Raw genomic sequence first — 20,243 nt, 5'->3', positions numbered from 1 at the left:
GAGCACTTGAGAAAAAAGTGTGTTCTGTTGTTTTTGGATGGAATGTCATGTAAATATCAATTAAGTCCATCTTAATGTATCATTTAAACTTGTGTTTCCTTATTTATTTTCATTTTGGGTCATCTGTCCATTGGTGAAAGTGGGGTGTTAAAGTCCTCTACTATGATTGTGTTACTATCAATTTTCCCTCTTATGGCTGTTAGCATTAACCTTGTGTATTGAGGTGCTCCTATGTTGGGTTCATAAATATTTACAATTGTTATATCTTCTTCTTGGATTGATCCCTTGATCATATGTTCACTTCTGATTTTATTGATTTGGGCCCTCTCCTTTTTGATGAGTCTGGCTAAAAAGGTTTATCAGTTTTCTTTATCGTTCCAAAGAACCAACTCTTAGACTAAACAAAGTAGAAAAGACCAAGGAAACTATTTCATTTACTTCACTGTGATCTTTATGATTTCTTTCCTTTGGTTGTTCTCTTCCTAGTTCCTTTTAGGTGTAAGGTTAGGTTGTTTGTGATTTTTCTTGTTTCCTGTGGTAAGCTTGTATCACTAGCTATAAAATTCCCTCTTAGAACTGCTTTTGCTGGGTCCCCAAGATTTTGGATCAAGGTGTTTTCATTTTCACTTCTCTCCATTGAATTTTTTAAAAAATTAATTAATTTAGTTTTGGCTGTGTTGGGTCTTCATTGTTGCGGCAGGCTTTCCCTAGTTGCGGTGAGCAGGGGCTACTCTTCGTTGCCATGCGCGGGCTTCTCATCGCGTGGCTTCTCTTGTTGGAGAGCACGGGCTCTAGGCAAATGGGCTTCACTAGTTGTGGCACATGGGCTCAGTAGTTGTGGCACATGGGCTTAGTTGCTCCGTGGCATGTGGGATCTTCCCATACCACGCTCAAACCCATGTCCCTTGCATTGGCAGGCAGACTCTTAACCACTGCACCACCAGGGAAGTCCCTCCATTTATTTTTTAGTTTCCTCTTTGATTTCTTCAGTGATCCATTGATTGATTTAGTAGCATATTGTTTAGCTTCCATATGTTTGTGTAAGTCTTTTCCTTGCAGTTGATTTCTAGTCTCAGAGTGTTGTGGTTGGAAAAGATGCTTGCTAGTATTTCAGTTTTCTTAACCTTACTGAGGCTTGTTTTTTGGGCCTAGAATGTGATCTGTCCTGGAGAATGTTCTATGTGTGCTTGAAAAGAATGTGTATTCTGTTGCTTTCAGATGGAATGTTCTATATATGAATTAAGTCCATTTGACCTAATGTGTCATTTAAGGCCAGTGTTTCCTTATTGATTATATCAGGATAATCTGTCCATTGATGTAAGTAGGGTGTTAAAATCCCTTACTATTGTGTTACTGTCAATTTCTCCTTTTTTGTCTATTAATACTTGCTTTATGTATTTAGCTTCTCCTGTGTTGGGTTTATATATATTTAAAATTTTTATAGTTTCTTGGATTGATCCACTAATCATTATATAATGTCCTCCTTTGTCTCTTGTAACAGTCTTTAAAGTCTATTTTGTCTAAGTACTGCTACCCTGGATTTCCCATTTGCATGGAATACCTTTTTACATTCCCTCACTTTCAGTCTGTGTGTGTTTTTAGATCTGAAGTGAGTCTCTTTTAGGCAGCATATATATGGGTCTTGTTTCTGAATCCATTCAGCCACCCTGTCTTTTGATTGGAGCATTTAAGCCATTTATGTTTATGGTAGTTATTGATACTTATGTTCTTTTGCCATTTTGTTAATTGTTTGGGGGTTGTTTTTTCATAGGTATCTTTTGTTCTCTTGTGATTTGTTGTCTTTGGATTCCTTTTGCTTTTTTTGCATGTACCTATTATAGATTTTAGTTTTTGCTTTAAATAATTCTTTTTTATAGTAGAATACCATTGATGTACCATGTTGTGTTACTTTCAGGTGTACAGCAAAGTGATTCAGTTGTAATTTACATATATCCATTCTTTTTCAGATTATTTGCCCATATAGGTTATTAGAGAATATTGAATAGAGTTCCCTGTGATATACAAGAGGTCCTTAGTGAGTATGTATGTTATATATAGTGGTGTGTATATGTAAATCCCAAATTCCTAATTTATCCCTCCCCCCACCTTTCCCCTTTGATCACCATAAATATGTTTTTGAAGTCTGAGTCTGTTTCTGTTTTGTAAATAAGTTCATTTGTATCATTTTTTAGATTCCACATATAAGTGATATCATATGATGTTTGTCTGTTTTCTGTGTGACTTCACTTGTATGATGATCTCTAGGTCCACCCATATTGCAGCAAATGGCATTATTTTATTCTTTTTAATGGCTTAATAATATTCCTTGTATATATGTACCACATCTTCTTTATCCATTCCTCTGTTGATGGACATTTAGGTTGCTTCCATGTCTTGGCTATTGTAAATAGTGCTGCATTGAACATTGAGGTTCATGTATCTTTTTGAATTATGGTTTCCTCTGGATAGATGACCAGGAGGGGGATTGCTGGATCATAAGGTAGTTCTATTTTTAGTTTTTTTAAGACACCTCCATACTGTTCTCCACAATGGTTGTACCAATTTACATTCTCAACAACAGTGTAGGAAGAGGGTTCTCTTTTCTCCACACACCCTCCAGCATTTATTGTTTGTAGACTTTTTAATGATGGCCATTCTGACTGGCATGAAGTGATACCTCATGGTAGTTTTGATTTACATTTCTCTAATAATTAATGATGTTGAGCATCGTTTCATATGCCTCTGGGCCATCTGTATGTCTTCTTTGGAGAAATGTCTGTTTAGATCTTCTGCTCATTTTTGTACTGGGTTGTTTTGGGTTTTTCTTGATATTGAGCAGTATGAGCTTTTTGTATATTTTGGAGATTAATCCCTTGTCGGGCACATCATTTGCAAATATTTCCTCCCATTCTATAAGTAGTCTTTTCATTTTGTTTATGGTTTCCTTTGCTGTGCAAAAGAATTTGAGTATAATTAGCTCCTGTTTTTTAATTTTTGATTTTATTTCCATTATTCTAGGAGACTGATCCAAAAAGATACTGCTGCCATTTATGTCAAAGAGTGTTCTGCATATGTTTTCCTCTAGGAGGTTTATCGAATCCAGTCTTACATTTAGGTCTTTAGTCCTTTTGAGTTTAGTTTTGTGTATGGTGTTACAGAATGTTCTAGTTTCATTTTTTTACATGTAGTTATCCAGTTTTCCCAGCACCACTTATTGAAGAGACTTCTTTCCTTCATTGTACAGTCTTGCCTCCTTTGCCATAGATTAATTGACCATAGGTGTGTGGGTTTATTTCTGGGCTTTCTATCCTCTTCCATTGATCTATATGTCCTTTTTTTATGCCAGTAGCATACTGTTTTGATGACTGTAGATTTGTAGTGTAATCTGAATTCAGGGGGTCTGATTCTTCCAGCTCTGTTTTCCTTTCTCAAGATTGTTTTGGCTATTTGGGGTCTTTTGTGTTTCCATACAAATTTTTTAAAATTCTTGTTCTAGTTCTGTGAAAAATGACTTTGGTAACTGGATAGAGATTGTATTGAATCTGTAGATTGCCTTGGGTAGTACAGTCATTTTGACAATATTGAGTCTTCCAATCCAAGAACATGGTATATCTTTCCATCTGTGTGTGTCATCTTTGATTTCTTTCATCAGCGTCTTATAGTTTTTGGACTACAGGTCTTTTGCCTCCTTAGGTAGGTTTATTCCTAAGTATTTTATTCTTTTTGATGTGATGGTAAATGGGTTGTTCCCTTAATTTCTCTTTCTGGTCCTTCATCATTTGTGTATAGAAATGCAACAGATTTTGGTGTATTAATTTTGCATCCTGCAACATTACCAAATTCATTGTTGTGCTCTAGTAGTTTTCTGGTAGCATCTTTAGGATTTTTTATGTAGAGTATCATGTCATCTGCAGACAATGACAGTTTTAGTTCTTTTCCAATTCGTATTTCTTTTTCCACTCCATGGCTAGGACTTTTACAACTACATTGAATAAAAGAGGCAAGAGTGAACATCCTTGTCTTGTTCCTGATCTTAGATGAAAAGCTTTCAGCTATTCTCCTGTGAGTGTGATGTTAGCTGTGGGTTTGTCATATGTGGCTTTTATGATGTTGAGGTAGTTTCCCTCTGTACCCACTTTCTGGAGAGGTTTTATCACAAATGTGTGTTGAATTTTGGCTAAAGCTTTTCCTGCATCTACTGAGATGATCGTATGGTTTTTATTCCATTTATTAATGTGGTGTGTCACACTGATTGGCTTGCAGATATTGAGAAAACCTTGCATCCCTGTGATAAAGCCCACTTGATCATGGTGTATGATCCTTTTAATGTAGTATTGGATTCAGTTTGCTAGTATTTTGTTGAGGACTTTTGCATCTATGTGGATCAGTGATATTGGCCTGTAATATTCTTTTTTGGGAGTATCGTTGGTTTTGGTGTCAGGGTGATTGTGGCTTCATAGAATGAGTTTGGGAGTGTTCCTTCCTGTGCAATTTTTTTGTAACAGTTTCAGAAGGGTAGGTGTTAACTCTTCTCTAAATGTTTGATAGAATTCACCTGTGAAGCCATTTTGTCCTGGACTTTTGTTTGTTGGGGGTTTTTAAATCACAGTTTCAATTTCAGTACTTGTGATAGGCCTGTTCATATTTTGTATCAATATTTCTTCAGCTTCAGTCTTGGGAGATTGTACCTTTCTAAGAATTTGTCCATTTTTTCTGGGTTGTCCTTTTTTATTTTTTTTTTGTGGCACACGGGCCTCTCACTGTTGTGGTGTGTCCCGTTGCGGAGCACAGGCTCCAGACACGCAGGCTCAGCGGCCATGCCTCACGGGCCTAGCCACTCCACGGCATGTGGGATCTTCCTGGACCGGGACACGGACCCCTGTCCCCTGCATCGGCAGGCGGACTCTCAACCAGTGTGCCACCAGGGAAGCCCTGGGTTGTCCACTTTACTGGCCTATAGTTGCTTGTAGTAGTCTCATATGATCCATTGTCTTTCTGTGGTGTCTGTTGTACCTTCTCCTTTTTCATTTCTAATTTTATTGATTTGAGTCCTCTCCCTTTCTTAAATTAATGAGTCAGGTTAAAGTTTATCAATTTTTTTATCTTCTCAGAGAAGCAGCTTTTAGTTTCATTGATGTTTTCTATCATTTCCTTTTCTCTTTTCATTTATTATTCCTCTGATCTTTATGATTTCTTTCCTCCTATTAACTTTGGGTTTTATTTGTTCGTCTTTCTCTAGTTTCTTTAGGTGTAAGGTTAGGTTATTTAGTTGAGATTTTTCTTGTTTCCTGATGTAAGATTGTACTGCTATATACTTCACTCTAAGAAAAGTTTTTGCTGTGTCCCATAGGTGGTGGATCATCATGTTTTGATTTTCATTAGTCTCTAGGTAGTTTTTGATTTCCTCTTTGATTTCTTCAGTGATCCGTTGGTTATTTAGTAGCATATTACTTAGCTTCCATGTGTTTGTGATTTTTACAGGAATTTTTTTTCCAAGTAGTTGATTTCTAATCTCATAGTGTTGTTGTTGGAGAAGATGCTTGATATGACTTCAGTGTTCTTTAGTTTACTGAGGCTTGCTTTGTGGCCCAGCACATGATCAATTCTGGAGAATGTTCCATGTGTACATAAGAAGAATGTGTATTCCGCTTTTGGCAAATGTTCTATAAATATCAATTAAGTCCATCTTGTCCAATGTTTCATTTAAAGCCTGTGTTTCCTTATTGATTTTCTGGCTCAACAGCCTCCATTGATGAAAGTGGGGTGTTAAAGGCCTCCACTATTATCGTGTTACTGTCAATTTCTCCCCTTATGGCAGTTAACATCTGCCTTATGTATCAAGGTGCTCCTTTACTGGGTGCATATATATTTACAGTTGTTATATATTTTTCTTGGGTTGATCCCTTAATCATTAAGTAGTGTCGTCCTTTGTCTTTGTCTCTTGTGACAGTCTGTATTTTGTCTGATATGAGTATTGCTACTCCAGCTTTCTGTTGATTTACATTTGCATGCAATACCTTTTCCCAACCCCTCACTTTCAGTCTTTATTTGTCCCCTAGAGCTGAAGTGGGCCTCTTGTACACAGCATATATATGGGTCTTGTTTTTGTATCCATTCAGCCAGTCTATGTCTTTTGGTTGGAGCATTTAATCCTTTTACATTTAAGGTAATTATCAATATGTATGTTCTTATTGCCATCTTGTTAATTGTTTTGGATTTGTTTTTATATGTGTTTTTCCTCCCTTCCTCTTTTGTTCTGTTTTCTTGTGATTTGATGACTATCTTTAAATGTTTTGTTTTGATTCCTTTTTCTTTTTTGTGTGTGTACCTAGTGTAGAGTTTGGTTTGCATTTACCATGAGGTTTTCATACAGTAGTCTCTATATATACATGACTGTTTTAAGTTGCTAATCTCTTAATTTCAAATGCACTTCCAATATCCTGCATTTGTACTCTCCTCTTCTCACCATTATTGGTTTTGATATCACATTTGTATGTGGATGGTTTCCAACCTTTGTTGTATGTTTGTGTTTACCAATGAGCTGTCCCATTCATAATTTTCTTGTTTCTAGTTGTGGCCTTTTCTTTTTCGCCAAGAGCAGTGTTCCTTTAGCATTTGTTGTAAATCTGCTGTGGAGGTGCTGAATTCTGTTAGCTTTTGCTTGTCTGTAAAGCTTTTGATTTCTCTGTTGAATCTGAACAAGAGCCTTGCTGGGTAGAGTATTCTTGGTTGTAGGTTTTTCCTTTCCATCACTTTAAATATATTGTGCCCCGCCCTTCTGGCCTGCAGAGATTCTGATCAAAAATCAGGTGATAAACTTATGGGAATTCACTTGTATATTGTGTGTTGCTTTGCTTTGTTGCTTTTAATATTTTCCTTTTGTCTTTAATTTTTGTCAGTTTGATTAATGTGTTTCAGTGTGTTCCTCCATGGGTTCATCATGTATGTGACTCTCTGTGCTTCCTGGACTTGAGTGAGTGTTTCCTTTCCCATGTTAGGGAATTTTTCAGCTATTATCTCTTCAAATATATTCTCAGGCCCTTTCTCTCTCTCTTCTCCTTCCGGGACCCCTATAATGCAAATGTCAGTGTTTTTAATGTTGTCCTAGAAGTCTCTGAGACTGTACTCATTTTTTTTTCATATTTTTTTCTTTATTCTGTTCTGCAGCAGTGTTTTCCACCAACTTGTCTTCCAGCTCACTTATTCGTTCTTCTGCCTCAGGTATTCTGCTATGGACCCCTTCTAGTGTATTTTTCATTTCAGTTATTATATTGTTCATTTGCTTGTAGCTCTTTATTAAACATTTCTTTTATCCTTCTGTTCTGTGCCCCCATTCTTTTTTCAAGATCTTGGATCATCTTTACTGTCATTACTTTAAATTCTTTTTCAGGTAGATAGCCTATCTTCACTTCACTTAGTTGTTGTTCTGGAATTTTATCTTTTTCCTTTTCCTGGAACATGTTTCTCTGCCATCTCATTTTGTCTAACTTTCTGTGTTTGTGGTCTCTATTCCTCAGGCTGCAGGTTTGTATTTCCTCTTGGTTCTGGTGTCTTCCCCTTGGTGGGTGAAGTTGGTCCAGGTGTTTGTGCAGGCTTCCTGGTGTGAGGGTCTGGTGCCTGCCCACTGATGGGTGGAGCTGGGTCTTGTCCCTCTGGTGGACAGGGTCATCTCAAGTGGTGTATTTAACAGGCAGCTGTTGGCTCAGGAAGACTTTAGGCAGCTTGTCTGCTTATGGGTGGGGCTGTGTTCCCACCCTGTTGGTTGTTTGGCCTGAGGCATCCCAGCGTCAGAGCCTGCAGGCTTTTGGGTGGGCCTGGTCTTGGTGCCAAAATGGCAACCTCCAGGAAAGCTCATGCAGATGAGTATTTGCTGGGATGTCTGCTGCCAGTGTCTTTGCCCCCACAGTGAGCCACAGCTAACCCACTGACTCCCTAGGAGGCCCTCTGAGACCCTCAGTTATGTCTGGCTCAGGCTCCTATGGAGTCACTGCTTTGCTGTGGGTCCCAGTGCACATGAAACTTGTGTGTGCTCTCCAAGAGTGGAGTCTCTGTTTCTGCCAGTCCTGTGGAGGTCCTGCACTCTAGACCCACTGCTCTTCAAAGCCAAATGCTCTGGGGGCTCCTCCTCCTGATGCCAGACCCCCTGGCTGGGGAGGCTGATGTAGGGCTCAGAACTCTCTCCCCTGTCTGTGATAAATTATTTTCAAGTAATTTATGCCCACCTGATGGGTATGGGATTTAATTATATCTTGAAAGCCCCCCTCCTACTGTCTCACTGTGGCTTCTTCGTTTTCGGGTGTAGATTATCTTTTTTGGTAGGTTTGAGTCTCTTTGTTGCTGGTTACTCAGCAGTTAGTTGTGATTTTTGGTGTTTTTGTGAGAGGAGGTGAGCTCAAGTCCTTCTACTCCGCCATCTTGTCTCCCACGCCTGCCATCCACATTTTATTATTTATTTATTTACTTACTTACTTATTTAACATTTTTATTGGAGTATAGTTGCTTTACAATGGTGTGTTAGTTTCTGCTTTATAACAAAGTAAATGAGCTATACATATACATATATCCCCATATCTCCTCCCTCTTGTATCTCCCTCCCCCCTCCCTATCCCACCCCTCTAGGGGCTCACAAAGCACCAAGCTGATCTCCCTGTGCTATGTGGCTGCTTCCCCCTAGCTGTCTATTTTACATTTGGTTGTGTATATTTGTCCATGCCACTCTCTCACATTGTCCCAGCTTACCCTTCCCCCTCCCTGTGTCCTCAAGTCCATTCTCTATGTCTGCATCTTTATTCTTGTCCTGCCCCTAGGTTCTTCAGAACCATTTTTTTTAAGATTCCATATATATGTGTTAGCATATGGTATTTGTTTTTCTCTTTCTTACTTACTTCACTCTGTATGACAGTCTCTAGGTCCATCCACCTCACTACAAATAACTCAATTTTGTTTCTTTTTTTGGCTATTATTCCATTGTATATATGTGGCATCCACATTTTAAACTTCTATTATAAATTTTTAGTTTTTACTTACCGTGAAGCTTTAATATATTTAGAAATATTTATATGTGATTTAAGTTGCTTATCTTACTTTCAAATGCACTTTTACAATCCTGCATTTGTACCCTCCTCCCCTCACTATAACTGTTTTTGACAACATATTTTACAGCTAATTGTTTTCTGTATCCCTTAACTGCTTATTGTGGATATAGATGATTTTACTACTCTTGTCTTGTAACCTTCCTACTAGCTATGTATGTGGATGATTTTCTCCCTTTACTGTATGTTTGCGTTTATTGATGAGCTTTTTCATTTTGTAATTTTCATCTTCCTAGTTGTTGACTTTTTTCACCTAGAGAAGTTCCTGTAATATTCTTGCAAAGCTGTTTTGATGGTGCTGAACTCTTAACTTTTGCTTGTCTGTAAATATTTTGATCTCTTCATCACATTTAAGCAAGAGCCTTGCCGAGTAGAATATTCTTGGTTGTAGGTTTTTCCCTTTCACCATTTTAAATATATCATGCCACTCCCTTCTGGCCTGCAGTTTCTGCTGAAAAGTTATCTGATAGCCTTTTGGGAATTCCCTTGTATATAACTTATTTCTTTTCCCTTGCTGCTTTTAATATTCTCTCTATATTTAATTTTTGCCATTTTAATTGTCATGTGTCTTGGTGTGTTCCTTTTTGTGTTAACCTGTATGGGACTCTGTGTGCTTCCTGAATTTGGATATCTGTTCCCTTTCCCAGGTTAAGGAACTGTTTAGCTACTGTCTTGAAACATGTTCTCAACACCTTTCTTTCTCTCTTCTCCTTTTGGGACTTCTAAAATGCAAACATTAGTGTGCTTATGTTGTCCCAGAGGTCTCTTAAATGGTCCTCATTTCTTTTCATTTTCTCCTGTTCAGCGTCAGTGATTTCCACTTGCTGACCCATTCCTTTGTATCATTTCAACTTGCTGACCCATTCCTTTGTATCATTTAGCGTATTTTTTCATTTCAGTTATTGTATCCTTTATATGGTTGTTCTTTATATTTTCTAACTCTGTTAAAAACTTCTGGGCTTCCCGGGTGGTGCAGTGGTTGAGAGTCCGCCTGCTGATGCAGGGGACACGGGTTCGTGCCCCAGTGCGGGAAGATCCCACATGCCGCAGAGCGGCTGGGCCCGTGAGCCATGGCCACTGAGCCTGAGCGTCCGGAGCCTGAGCATCCGGAGCCTGTGCTCCGCAGTGGGAGAGGCCACAACAGTGAGAGGCCCGCGTACCACAAAAACAAACAAACAAACAAAAAAACCTTCTAACTTCTCGCTCTATGCATTCATTCTTCTCCTGAGTTCTTTGAACTCTTTATTGGGTAGATTGCCTCTCTCCATTTCACTGAGTTCTTTGAACTCTTTATTGGATAGATTGCCTCTCTCCATTTCACTTAGTTCTTCTGGGGTTTTCTCTTGTTCATTCATCTGGAATATGTTCCTCTGTTGCCTCATTTTGCATAAGTTGCTGTTTTTATTTTTGTGTCTGGTAGGTTGGTTACGTTTCCCAAGCTTGATGAAGTGGCCTTTTGTAGGAGAGGTCATATGTGTCTCAGCAGCACACTCCCCTCTTGTTACTGGGCTATATGCTTTAGGGGCTCCCCTATGAGGACTGTGGGTCCTTCTGTTGTGATAGGCTGACTCTGCGGGCAATCTGGTAGGCTTGGTTGGACCCTGGTCTGGTTGGTTGCCAGGCCCTGCCTTCTGTAGAGGCCGCTGGTTGGTAGGACCGGGCAATGAGGTGGCTGACTGCAGAACCCCAGGGGTCCCCAGGCCTTATGCTGGCTCACTGGTGGGTGGAGTCATGGTCCAGAAGACTCGGTCTATTGCCTGCCCACTGGTGGGTGAAGCCAGGGTAGAGCCAGTTCCTGGAGTCCGGTTGTAAGACTCAGAGGTCGCAGAGCTGGTGTTGGATCTCTGGTGGTGGGAGGTAGTTCCTGACTTGGTTGGGTATGTGGCCCAGGGTGTCTCAAAGCTTGTGTGAGCCTGCTAGTGTGCAGGGCTGGGTCCAGCTGGTCACAAGGTAGGGTGTGGCCTGCTGATGGGCTATGGGATGGTGGTTTTCTTGAGTCTAGTGCCTGCCCTTTGGTGGGTGAGGCTGGTCCAAGCAGGCTCTGTGGAGGGCAGGGCTAGGCCCCAGGGCATTCTGGGACTGGTACCTGCCCACTGGTGGGTAGAACTGGGTCCTGGACCCTCTGGTGGGCAGGGCCATGTCCTGAAGTGGCTATGGGCTCAGGGGGATCTTAGGGTAGCATGTCTGCTGATGAGTGGGGCTGTGTCCCTACCCAGTTAGTTGCTTGGCTTGAGGCATCTCAGCCCTGGCTCCTACAGGCTGTTGGGTGGGACCAGGTCTTAGCACTAATGAGCTAGAGGGGGGACTCCATAGTGGCACTGGAAGTAGCAGTGTCCACATGGTAGAAGGAGCTCCCCAAAATGGCTGCTGCCTGTGTCCATGTTTCCAGGGTGAACTGTAGTTACCTCCTGCCTATCCTGGAGACTCTCCAAAATCAGCAGGTATGTCTGACCCAGGCTCCTCTCAGATTACTGCTTCTGCCCTGGGTCCTAGAGCATGTGAGATTTTGTGTACACCCCTTAACAGTGAAATCTCTATTTCTCTCAGCCCTCTGTAACTCTCAGAAGAAAGCCCTGCTGGCCTTCAAAGCTATATGCTCTGTGGACTTGTCTTCCTGGTGCAGGACCCCTGGACTGGGGAGCCTGACAAGGGGCTTGAATCTCTCCTTTGGGGGAACCTCTGCAATGTAATTCTCCAGTTTGTGGGTCTCCCACCCAGGGGCATGGGACTTGACTGTATTGTGAATTTGCCCCTCCTACCTGTCTCTTCTTTATGTCTTTATTTGTAGAAGATCTTTTTTGGCAGGTTCTGGTCTTTTTCATCAATGGTTGTTCTGCAGATTGTTGTGATTTTGGTGTTCCAGTGAGAGGAGGTGAGCTCAGGGTCTTTCTAATTGGCCATCTTGGCCAATCTCCTGAACACAGTTTTCTGACCCCAGATTGCCTACAGTGTCAGGACTCTGGATCCGGTGCTCCCGAGGACCTCAGGACTGAACTGAACTCTCAGCCAACTTTCTTGATATGATAAGTAAAGGTCAGAACTGTGAATTAAGAATCTCAGACCCTGAGGGAAAGAAACCTTGAGATGGAGAGCCTTTAGGAATGGTGTCCCAGCTTCCATGCCCTCTCCTGGTGGGTGAGAGGCCTGTGAGAGTGGGTGTGGATGAGTGGGCATCATCAGGAGCAGTTTTCTCCTAGAGAGCTGGTTCTACAGTAGACTCTAACTCCTGGGCTCAATGCTTGTGGTGAATGACCCACAAGAGAGCCTGCTGCGGTCAGTTTACAAGTGAGTAGGAAGCAGCAGGCCTCAGAGGAACTTGCAACCTTCCTGAGAGACAGGATCACTGGAGTTGGATCAGAGAACTGCTGTAGACAGGTGCAGTGAACACGCTGAAGGGGGATAATCTTGGTGCAGCTGGAGGCAGAAAGACTGAATAGCATATCGTGTTGATTTCATGTAGCAACAAAAATACATGGACACAAACCCAATCCAGCCTGTCATGCTTTTGAAATTCTGATATATCAGGGTCCTGTTAATCTTTCCTGATAGGTCTGGTCATAGGAGAGCTGTTGGGGAAACCCAGAACAGAGCTTGCCATGCAGATACAACTATACAGGACTGTGACCTTTTTATGTAAATGGCTGGTGGGATTGATGGGATGTGTGTTTATCATCGGGATTTTTTCACGTCTCCAGTTCCAGGAAAAGAAAAAGCTAAATCATTCAGGTTTGATTTAATTCTCCACCAGAGAGAATTTTACATTAAAAAGGGAACAGACCTCTTCTGATTTCTGCAAGTCTCAGTACAGCTGCAAAAAACACATCATGTAGGGTATGAAAGTTACCCAGAAACTGCTGAATGGAGCAGCTGCTTTCTGCTAACCATCTCTACCTCAGTGTTGCTTAACTTTGAACTCGAGCTAAGGATTCTAGAAATATACTGAATGTGATGCCTTATAGCTGACACTACAACCAACCCTTGAGGGGCAAAAGGGAACATAGAGAGGGTAATGCTGCATTGATTTATGAAATGGGAGTAGCTGCAAAGACCAAAACTGACAGTGAATATTTGTGTGGAATGGATAGAGAGCAGAGAGTTGAGCTAGTGGGAAATCACAGCCACTTACCTGCTATGACTTCATTCAGTTAAAAAGAAGGCATCTTCCACTGTCCAATAGTAAAAATGAAACTGACCTCTATTTGTAGAGGTCGTAATTCCAGCTTACATCAAGGATGCAAAACAGCCTATGTCCTGAAAAGAGATTATGACGTTGCCAAAAAAACATTTTGGATTCATTAGCAGTTAGTTGAAATGACAGATTTGGTGACATTACCAGGTCCTGCCAAATGTATGTCAGGTGTCAAATGTACAAGACCCTTATGTTTATAAAGACATTTGTGAGAATGTTAGAACCTTTCATTGAGACCCAATCTTGTAAGTGAACCCAGTCTTGGATACACATGGGAATTTGCAAAATCAAATTCAGAGCCACCTTTTTCTCTCTAACCCTAAACTCGTAATACTGAGAATCCTTTTCTAACAGTACATAATGTTAGGCTCATATTGGGTATTGAAATGCTTAAAAAAGTAAATTGGTTTGCCTTTTTTTTTTTGACAAAGTGTTTAAAATTGGCAAGGGGGAAATAATTTTGTCTTCAGCAATGTACGTGAGAACTAATCTTTCTCCCAGTAATCTACTAGCATTTAAAAACAATGTCTTTAAACCATTTAATAATTACGTTTGTAGCCTATCTCTAGGAACTACAGTTAAAGTCAGAATATAGTACATTCTGTGGACAAAGCTGACTGAAAAAAAAACTAACAATTTACAGGTATATAATTTTTAAGTATGCTAATATAATATCAACCTAATTGTCCTTTATTTTGGCTTATCTAATTTACAAACATGATTTCTGAAGTTGAACAGTATTTGTAATGGCAATGTCCAAAGCACTTTTGGCTGAGTGAAGGGCTATTTGTTGAACAAAAATGTCGTTGTTTGTGCAAGTTTAAACATTTCATAAGGCCAGCTGAGTTCATTTCAACCCTACTTACAAAATCATTACTGGCAAGTGAAATGGGCTGAGGGGTAGAGACAAGACTTTTCAAGCTTCTGAGATTTATAAAACCAAATTCTTCAACCATTGAAAGTAAAATCAAAAGGTCACAGACAATTGAAAGGTACAGGTTTAAATCTCAGAATTAAAAAAGAGTTCCAGCAAGAGGAATATTTACAATGGAACAGTGAGGAAAATGTTTTGTTACAGTCAGAAACACGGAAAATATGCTGTTGAGAATTGTTGGCTCTTAAGTAAATAAAATCCACACTGAGACTATTAAAGTATCAAAGTGGTCTACTCTGTGCCAACTCTCTTTTGTTCTGTTGTTATAAAGAAAATCCATTATTGAATATAATGCAGTTCAGGTTAAATTATCAAAGACATTTTCCTTTTCCAAGCTGTTGTTTACCATATGCTATATATTCTTCTCTAACAATTTTAGTACACCTCCATCAGAGAACCATAGGCGCAGAGATAAAAGGAAATTTTGAGTCATTTTAACTTCCTAACCAAGGTACAAATCCCTTCCAAACTAGTCATTCGACTCACTCATAACTGATGCTCAATAGAGATGAAATTTTTTTGGATGGCAAAATACTAGATTAAAAAAAAATACTTTGAGATGTTCATGGCCTGTTAGTGGAAGAAAGCATCCTTGTCCACTGGCTGCCTAAACTGAAACACTCTAGTGACAAGGGAGCTCACCACATTGCAAGGAAACACATTCTCTCAATGGGTAGCTTGACAATTAGGAAGGTGAGTGCTAAACTGAGCTTTACACCAACTGGCCCTGGTTTTGTCTTCTAGAATATACCTACTCCATCTTTATTAGCCTAGTTTTCTGAAGATTTTTGAGAGAACTATTCTGTGTCCTGTATGATTTCTTCTCCATGCGGCAACCTCATTTCACTTTTATTTTCACTAGGCTTAAACGCCCTAAGGGCTTTTAAAAATTCATTATCAACTGAACAAGTTTAACTGTTAAATATTCAAAATTGCTCTTAAAACAGCAATTTCAAATTATGACATTCAGAAAACAAGAGTTATAGCATTCAATTGGATTCAATTTGGGATTATCCCTTTGTAATTAGGCTAGCACTGACTAACAACAGATGTTTAGGGGAGAAAAAAAGGATGGAACGCCTAAGCTTGCCAACACTATGTATATTTGAGGGGAGGGGGCATGATAAATTTTTATAATGGAACGCATGTGCTCTAAGACAATGAACTTGATGTTTTTAAGTACTGAAATCTAGTAGTTTAAAAGTCACAGGATTAATTAGGTCACGTTTTAGAAATAATGCTACAGTCTAAATATCTTGTTGGTGAGAAATAACTCCGCTGTCTTGAATGAATAAAACAAAGGACTGACTCAAATGTTAAATTTTCTTCTAGTGGTTATATATTTGGCACCTTTAGATGCTGTAACAGATCCAGGATAGTTTAATTTCAGGAGACTTTATTTAGTCCCCAGAATGGCCCCTCCAATCCCACATCCATGCAAGAACACAAAGCCAAGGGGTACACTAAAAAAGAGACTGTTTTATTGTGTCATTTATGACATGGACCCCTTGTTGACAGGAATGGCCGAGGGTAATCTTGGCATATTGCACAGGTGTGATGAAGGATGCACTGGTGATCCTCTGGCTGCTGAGGCTGTTTCCTGGTCCTCCCAGACCTCCATGCATGTGTGGGCCAGTCACAGAAATTTCATTACCACTTGGTGTATACATTTAACAAGTCTTTGGTCTTAATAAGCACCATTACAAACCCTCACATTAAGGGCATTATTATTCTAGTTTATAAATGTTTCAATGATAAAAAATAGCACGATTACAGTATACACACACTTAATTTACATGTAATGTATTATACTCATAACTGAGATAAGCTACTGAACTAACTTTGGTTGATTGAAATTAATGAAGTATTTGAACTGAATACTTGTAATTTGGTTTCTAAGTTGTGTAAATATTACAGTGCATTTATAAATCTAGTTTGAGAATTTACTAGCACCAAATAGATATTATAAATGGCCAACCTAATACTTGTATTTGGAGAAGCAAAGTTTTACAATTTGAAAAAATAGAACAGTCCATAAATTGAAAGCACATTCCTGTACGTCTGCTAGAAGGATGGCACGTCAGCATGAATAGCCAACCCCCAGTGGAAATACATGTCCCAGTTTTCAAAAATAAACACATATGACAAGGTAGCTTAGCTACATACATGAGAAGCCTGAGAAAGTGGTTGTTTTGAACTAGGGTAGTCACCTGTACCTTGCTTTTGTAATACAAGAATAGTGCTTATTTATAGCAATTTACGTGGTGAAAGACTGTACCTATAATATGAAGATTCTGATTGGGGGAAAAATTCAGTTCTACCTATCTATCTTTGTTTTTTAATTATTTGGTCTCTGGATGGTGAATTAATGAAGCAAAATCTGAATTTTCATCTTCAGATTATCACCCAGTTCACCACTGAGGTAGTCTTTGTCATATTTATCTTCTAGCTGATTAAGTTCTTTCTTTTTATAAAGTGGACTACTACTGATTTGTAATGAATAGGTTCCAACCACTGGCTTCTTCTTTGTGAAGTGGAGGTAGCTGATCCCTTCCTTTTGGTTGATTTTAAAGAAGCCGTTTTCATTTCCAGATTCAATCAAGTATCTGTTGTGATTCGTCAGAGTCGTAAGGGCTGGAAGGAGTTCTAGGATTCGGACCTTGTTATTGATGTGGGAAATATTGAAAGCAAACACGGCTGTCTTCTCAACATCCCAGCTTGCAAGACTCACGTTGGCTTCTATCTCAGGCTGTTCCTGGAAAGACATATGGCAATGTGTTAAATAAAAGGTAAATATGCCACTCAGTAAAGAAAAAGTGACTCAAATCTCACACTAACACAACTTTCTTCTCATGATGTATATACTGTATTGAAAGTGAGTATTCATAAAATACTGCTTAAACCACAAATGTTAAATTGGAACATTTTTATAATGTTAAAAAATATGTCAAGGAGAAAGTTGAAATCACTTGTATTTGGCGGTCTTCTATTGCAGTGGGTCTCAAAGTATGGTCCCCTACCAACAGCATCAGCATCACCTGGGCATCTGTTAGAAATGCAAGTTCTTGGTGTCACCTGAGACCTAGTGAATCAGAAACCCTGGGGATGTTTTCCAGAAATCCGTTTTTTTGTTTTGTTTTGTTTTTTGCAGTACGCGGGCCTCTCACTGTTGTGGCCTCTCCCATTGTGGAGCACAGGCTCCGGACACGCAGGCTCAGCGGCCATGGCTCACGGGCCCAGCCGCTCTGCAGCATGTGGTATCTTCCCAGACCGGGGCATGAACCCATGTCCCCTGCATCGGCAGGCGGACTTTCAACCACTGCGCCACCAGGGAAGCCCCAGAAATCCGTTTTAACAAGCCTTCCAGATGATTCAGATGCACACTCAAGTTTTTTTTTTTTCTTCCTGGATATCAGAACATGATCTGCTTGCTTTTTTTTTTTTAACATCTTTATTGGAGTATAGTTGCTTTATAATGGTGTGTTAGTTTCTGCTTTATAACAAAGTGAATCAGTTATACATATACATATGTTCCCATATCTCTTCCCTCTTGCGTCTCCCTCCCTATCTCACCCCTCTAGGTGGTCACAAAGCACTGAGCTGATCTCCCTGTGCTATGCGGCTGCTTCCCACTAGCTATCGATTTTACGTTTGGTAGTGTATATATGTCCATGCCACTCTCTCACTTTGTCACAGCTTACCCTTCCCCCTCCCCTTATCCTCAAGTCCATCATTTCCCAAACCACAGCAGATGGGTTGCAGCACTGATGCTAAGAAAGAACCAGTTTATTTCAATTTTATTCACTGACGCAAAACCATCCACACCGAAAGACACACCTATGAACCTACTTCCTGGCTCTGATGATCTGCTAATATTCAATGCTTTCCACTGGCTTCTTGCTTGCCTCTCTGGGACCACATGTGCTGGATTCTCCGGGCCTGCAGCCAGAGGTCTGGGTGAGTATCTGCATTTCTGAGTTGACTGAAAGGCTGCAGCAGCCGTAGGCAAAGAAAACCAGGCTGCTTGAGCTCCATGTTGTTTTTGTCTAGAATCCAAGTTCCCTCACACTCCACATGGCTCTTTTCAGTAGAGGAGCCTCTAGCTTTCAGAACTTGTCATCCCTGTGTAGGGAGAACTATGTCACTTCACTATTCTGCCCACTTGCTGTCCTGGATCTCAGACTTTGTCCTTTCAGCAGACTTTGGGTGGGTGTTTGACTTTCTTTTTGGCTAGACAGAGGAAATGAGCAAGTATGTGAAAACCTTTGAATGGCCACTCCCTAAAAGCAGCAAGAAACTCCAGAGAGCCCCACAGACCCTTGTAAAATACAGCCTAGAGCTCAGGGAATGTCTGGATTTTCTCCTCAGGGAGATTTTTCACACTTTGGGGCATCCTTGGAAGAAACCGTAGGAATCTGGAGGACCTTTCTGCAGTAGGAGACATCAGGAGAAGCCACCTTCTGACCTACCTCAATGTTGGAGGCATCTGTTTCATTTGCGCTTCTCCGCTTCCTGCCCCGCTTGGGGTAGCCGTTGATCTTACACTCATAACACGCCTCTGGGGAGAGGGAATTGTCATCCATTTCACCACTGACAGGTAGCTCTGGGTTTCCTCGGCCCAAGCCCATTCCAGAAACACAGTGCCTATGGTAGAAGGGAAACATAGATGTTTTTCGTTAGAATTGGGAGATGGAGGAGGGAGAGTTCTGGTGAAGCCTGGACCCTCTCTAGTGACATTCAGTCCTTGATTATTTGTCCACTGGATGATCGCTGGTTCTGAGAACAACAGTGAAGCCCTCGGTGTTTGGCCTCAAATTCTCAGTTCCCTGGGTTGACTGATTTCTTTTTACTGTCTCTCAAGGCCCCGTTTTGCATATTTATTTGTCCCTTCACTTCCCAAAGGAAATGTGGCAGGTGTTTTGCTGTACTGCTGGGGAGGAAACGGGGAGTGGAAACGAGAAGAACAGAGGATGAGGGAGACCATGTGACTTGGGAGGTTCAATAAAAATGCCTTCTTTTTATGAAACAGGCTCCACATGAGTGAGAAAGGGATGAGACATCACTGTTCAGTTCCTTGCCCTCTTCCTGCTTAACTGATACTATCACTGCCACCGCCACTTCCACCACCCCTGCTGTCACCAGCCTTCACCACTCCGGCTTCTGAGCAATCTCTCCTATTATCAGACCTCTCACTTTGGCTGAAGCTCCTCCTGGAGATAAGAAGAAAGCTCTAGGTGATACCTGAGGTTGATTTAGATATAAATTGTGAGGATATGCAATGTATAAAATACATGTATCAAAGCTTGCCCAACTGTGGGAAATTGTTTCAAATCATTCAAAACCACTAGGTTCACTGGCTCTGACTCATGTGAGGCTGGATAAACAAACCCATGCCCAAGAGAAAACTAGTTCAGCTGTTTTTCTTTGCCTTTCAGTTTTTAAAGCCAAGTTATGGAGGGAGGCTTGCATGTTTCACAAGTACCTTGTTTTGTTATTCTGCTTACTATTTCGTAGGCCACTTGGAATGTATTTACCAGGCTCCTCTTTCAAAATGTGTTGAAATATTTGAATGATCTTAAAAGAGTCTTTACATTGGGGTAGGGTCCACTCTAGTGACTCACGGAGGAGCCCAAACTGTTATAAATGGGTAGATCTCTACTACTGGGTCCACTACTGGGTCCATAATGTAGACCAAATACTGTTTTCTCTTTCTGTATTAGTTGATCTGTTCTTTATAACTCATTTTCCTTTATGCCTTTAAGATTCAAAATATAATGCCAATAAGAAGAACACTTTGTATTTTGCAGCAATTTACAGGTTTCTAATATTTTCTGTAATCCTGCTGAGCTGGACACATTTCCTTTCCTTGTCCTTTAATCTTGCACCATGAAATGTGTAGAAACAATAAAATGGATGAAATGATAAATGCTCATCCTGTATGTGTGTACATTCACATAATGATTAAATTATTGGAAGGCAAACCCGAAATTCACAGGCTTTTGGCTCCTTTCTCAGAACTCCCTTCCAG

At 40.4% G+C, this 20,243-nt stretch overlaps 1 protein-coding gene across 1 annotated transcript in view; it reads right to left on the bottom strand.

The window, feature by feature from the left end:
- Positions 1 to 15,674: 15,674 nt before the first annotated feature.
- FBN1 (fibrillin 1) overlaps positions 15,675 to 20,243 on the bottom strand; it is a 256,740-nt gene continuing 252,171 nt past the window's right edge. The window contains exons 65-66 of the mRNA XM_081229024.1: positions 18,685 to 18,859; positions 15,675 to 16,970 (exon numbers count right to left, since the gene is read on the bottom strand). Of these exons, the coding sequence (XP_081085150.1) occupies positions 16,581 to 16,970; positions 18,685 to 18,859 (565 nt within the window). The 3' untranslated portion in view covers positions 15,675 to 16,580. The remainder of the gene's footprint in view (positions 16,971 to 18,684; positions 18,860 to 20,243) is intronic.

This window comes from Mesoplodon bidens (genome assembly GCF_964165515.1).
Source record: "Mesoplodon bidens genome assembly, chromosome: 3".
Taxonomy (NCBI): Eukaryota; Metazoa; Chordata; class Mammalia; order Artiodactyla; family Ziphiidae; genus Mesoplodon; species Mesoplodon bidens.
This window is presented reverse-complemented; position numbering and strand designations above follow the sequence as displayed.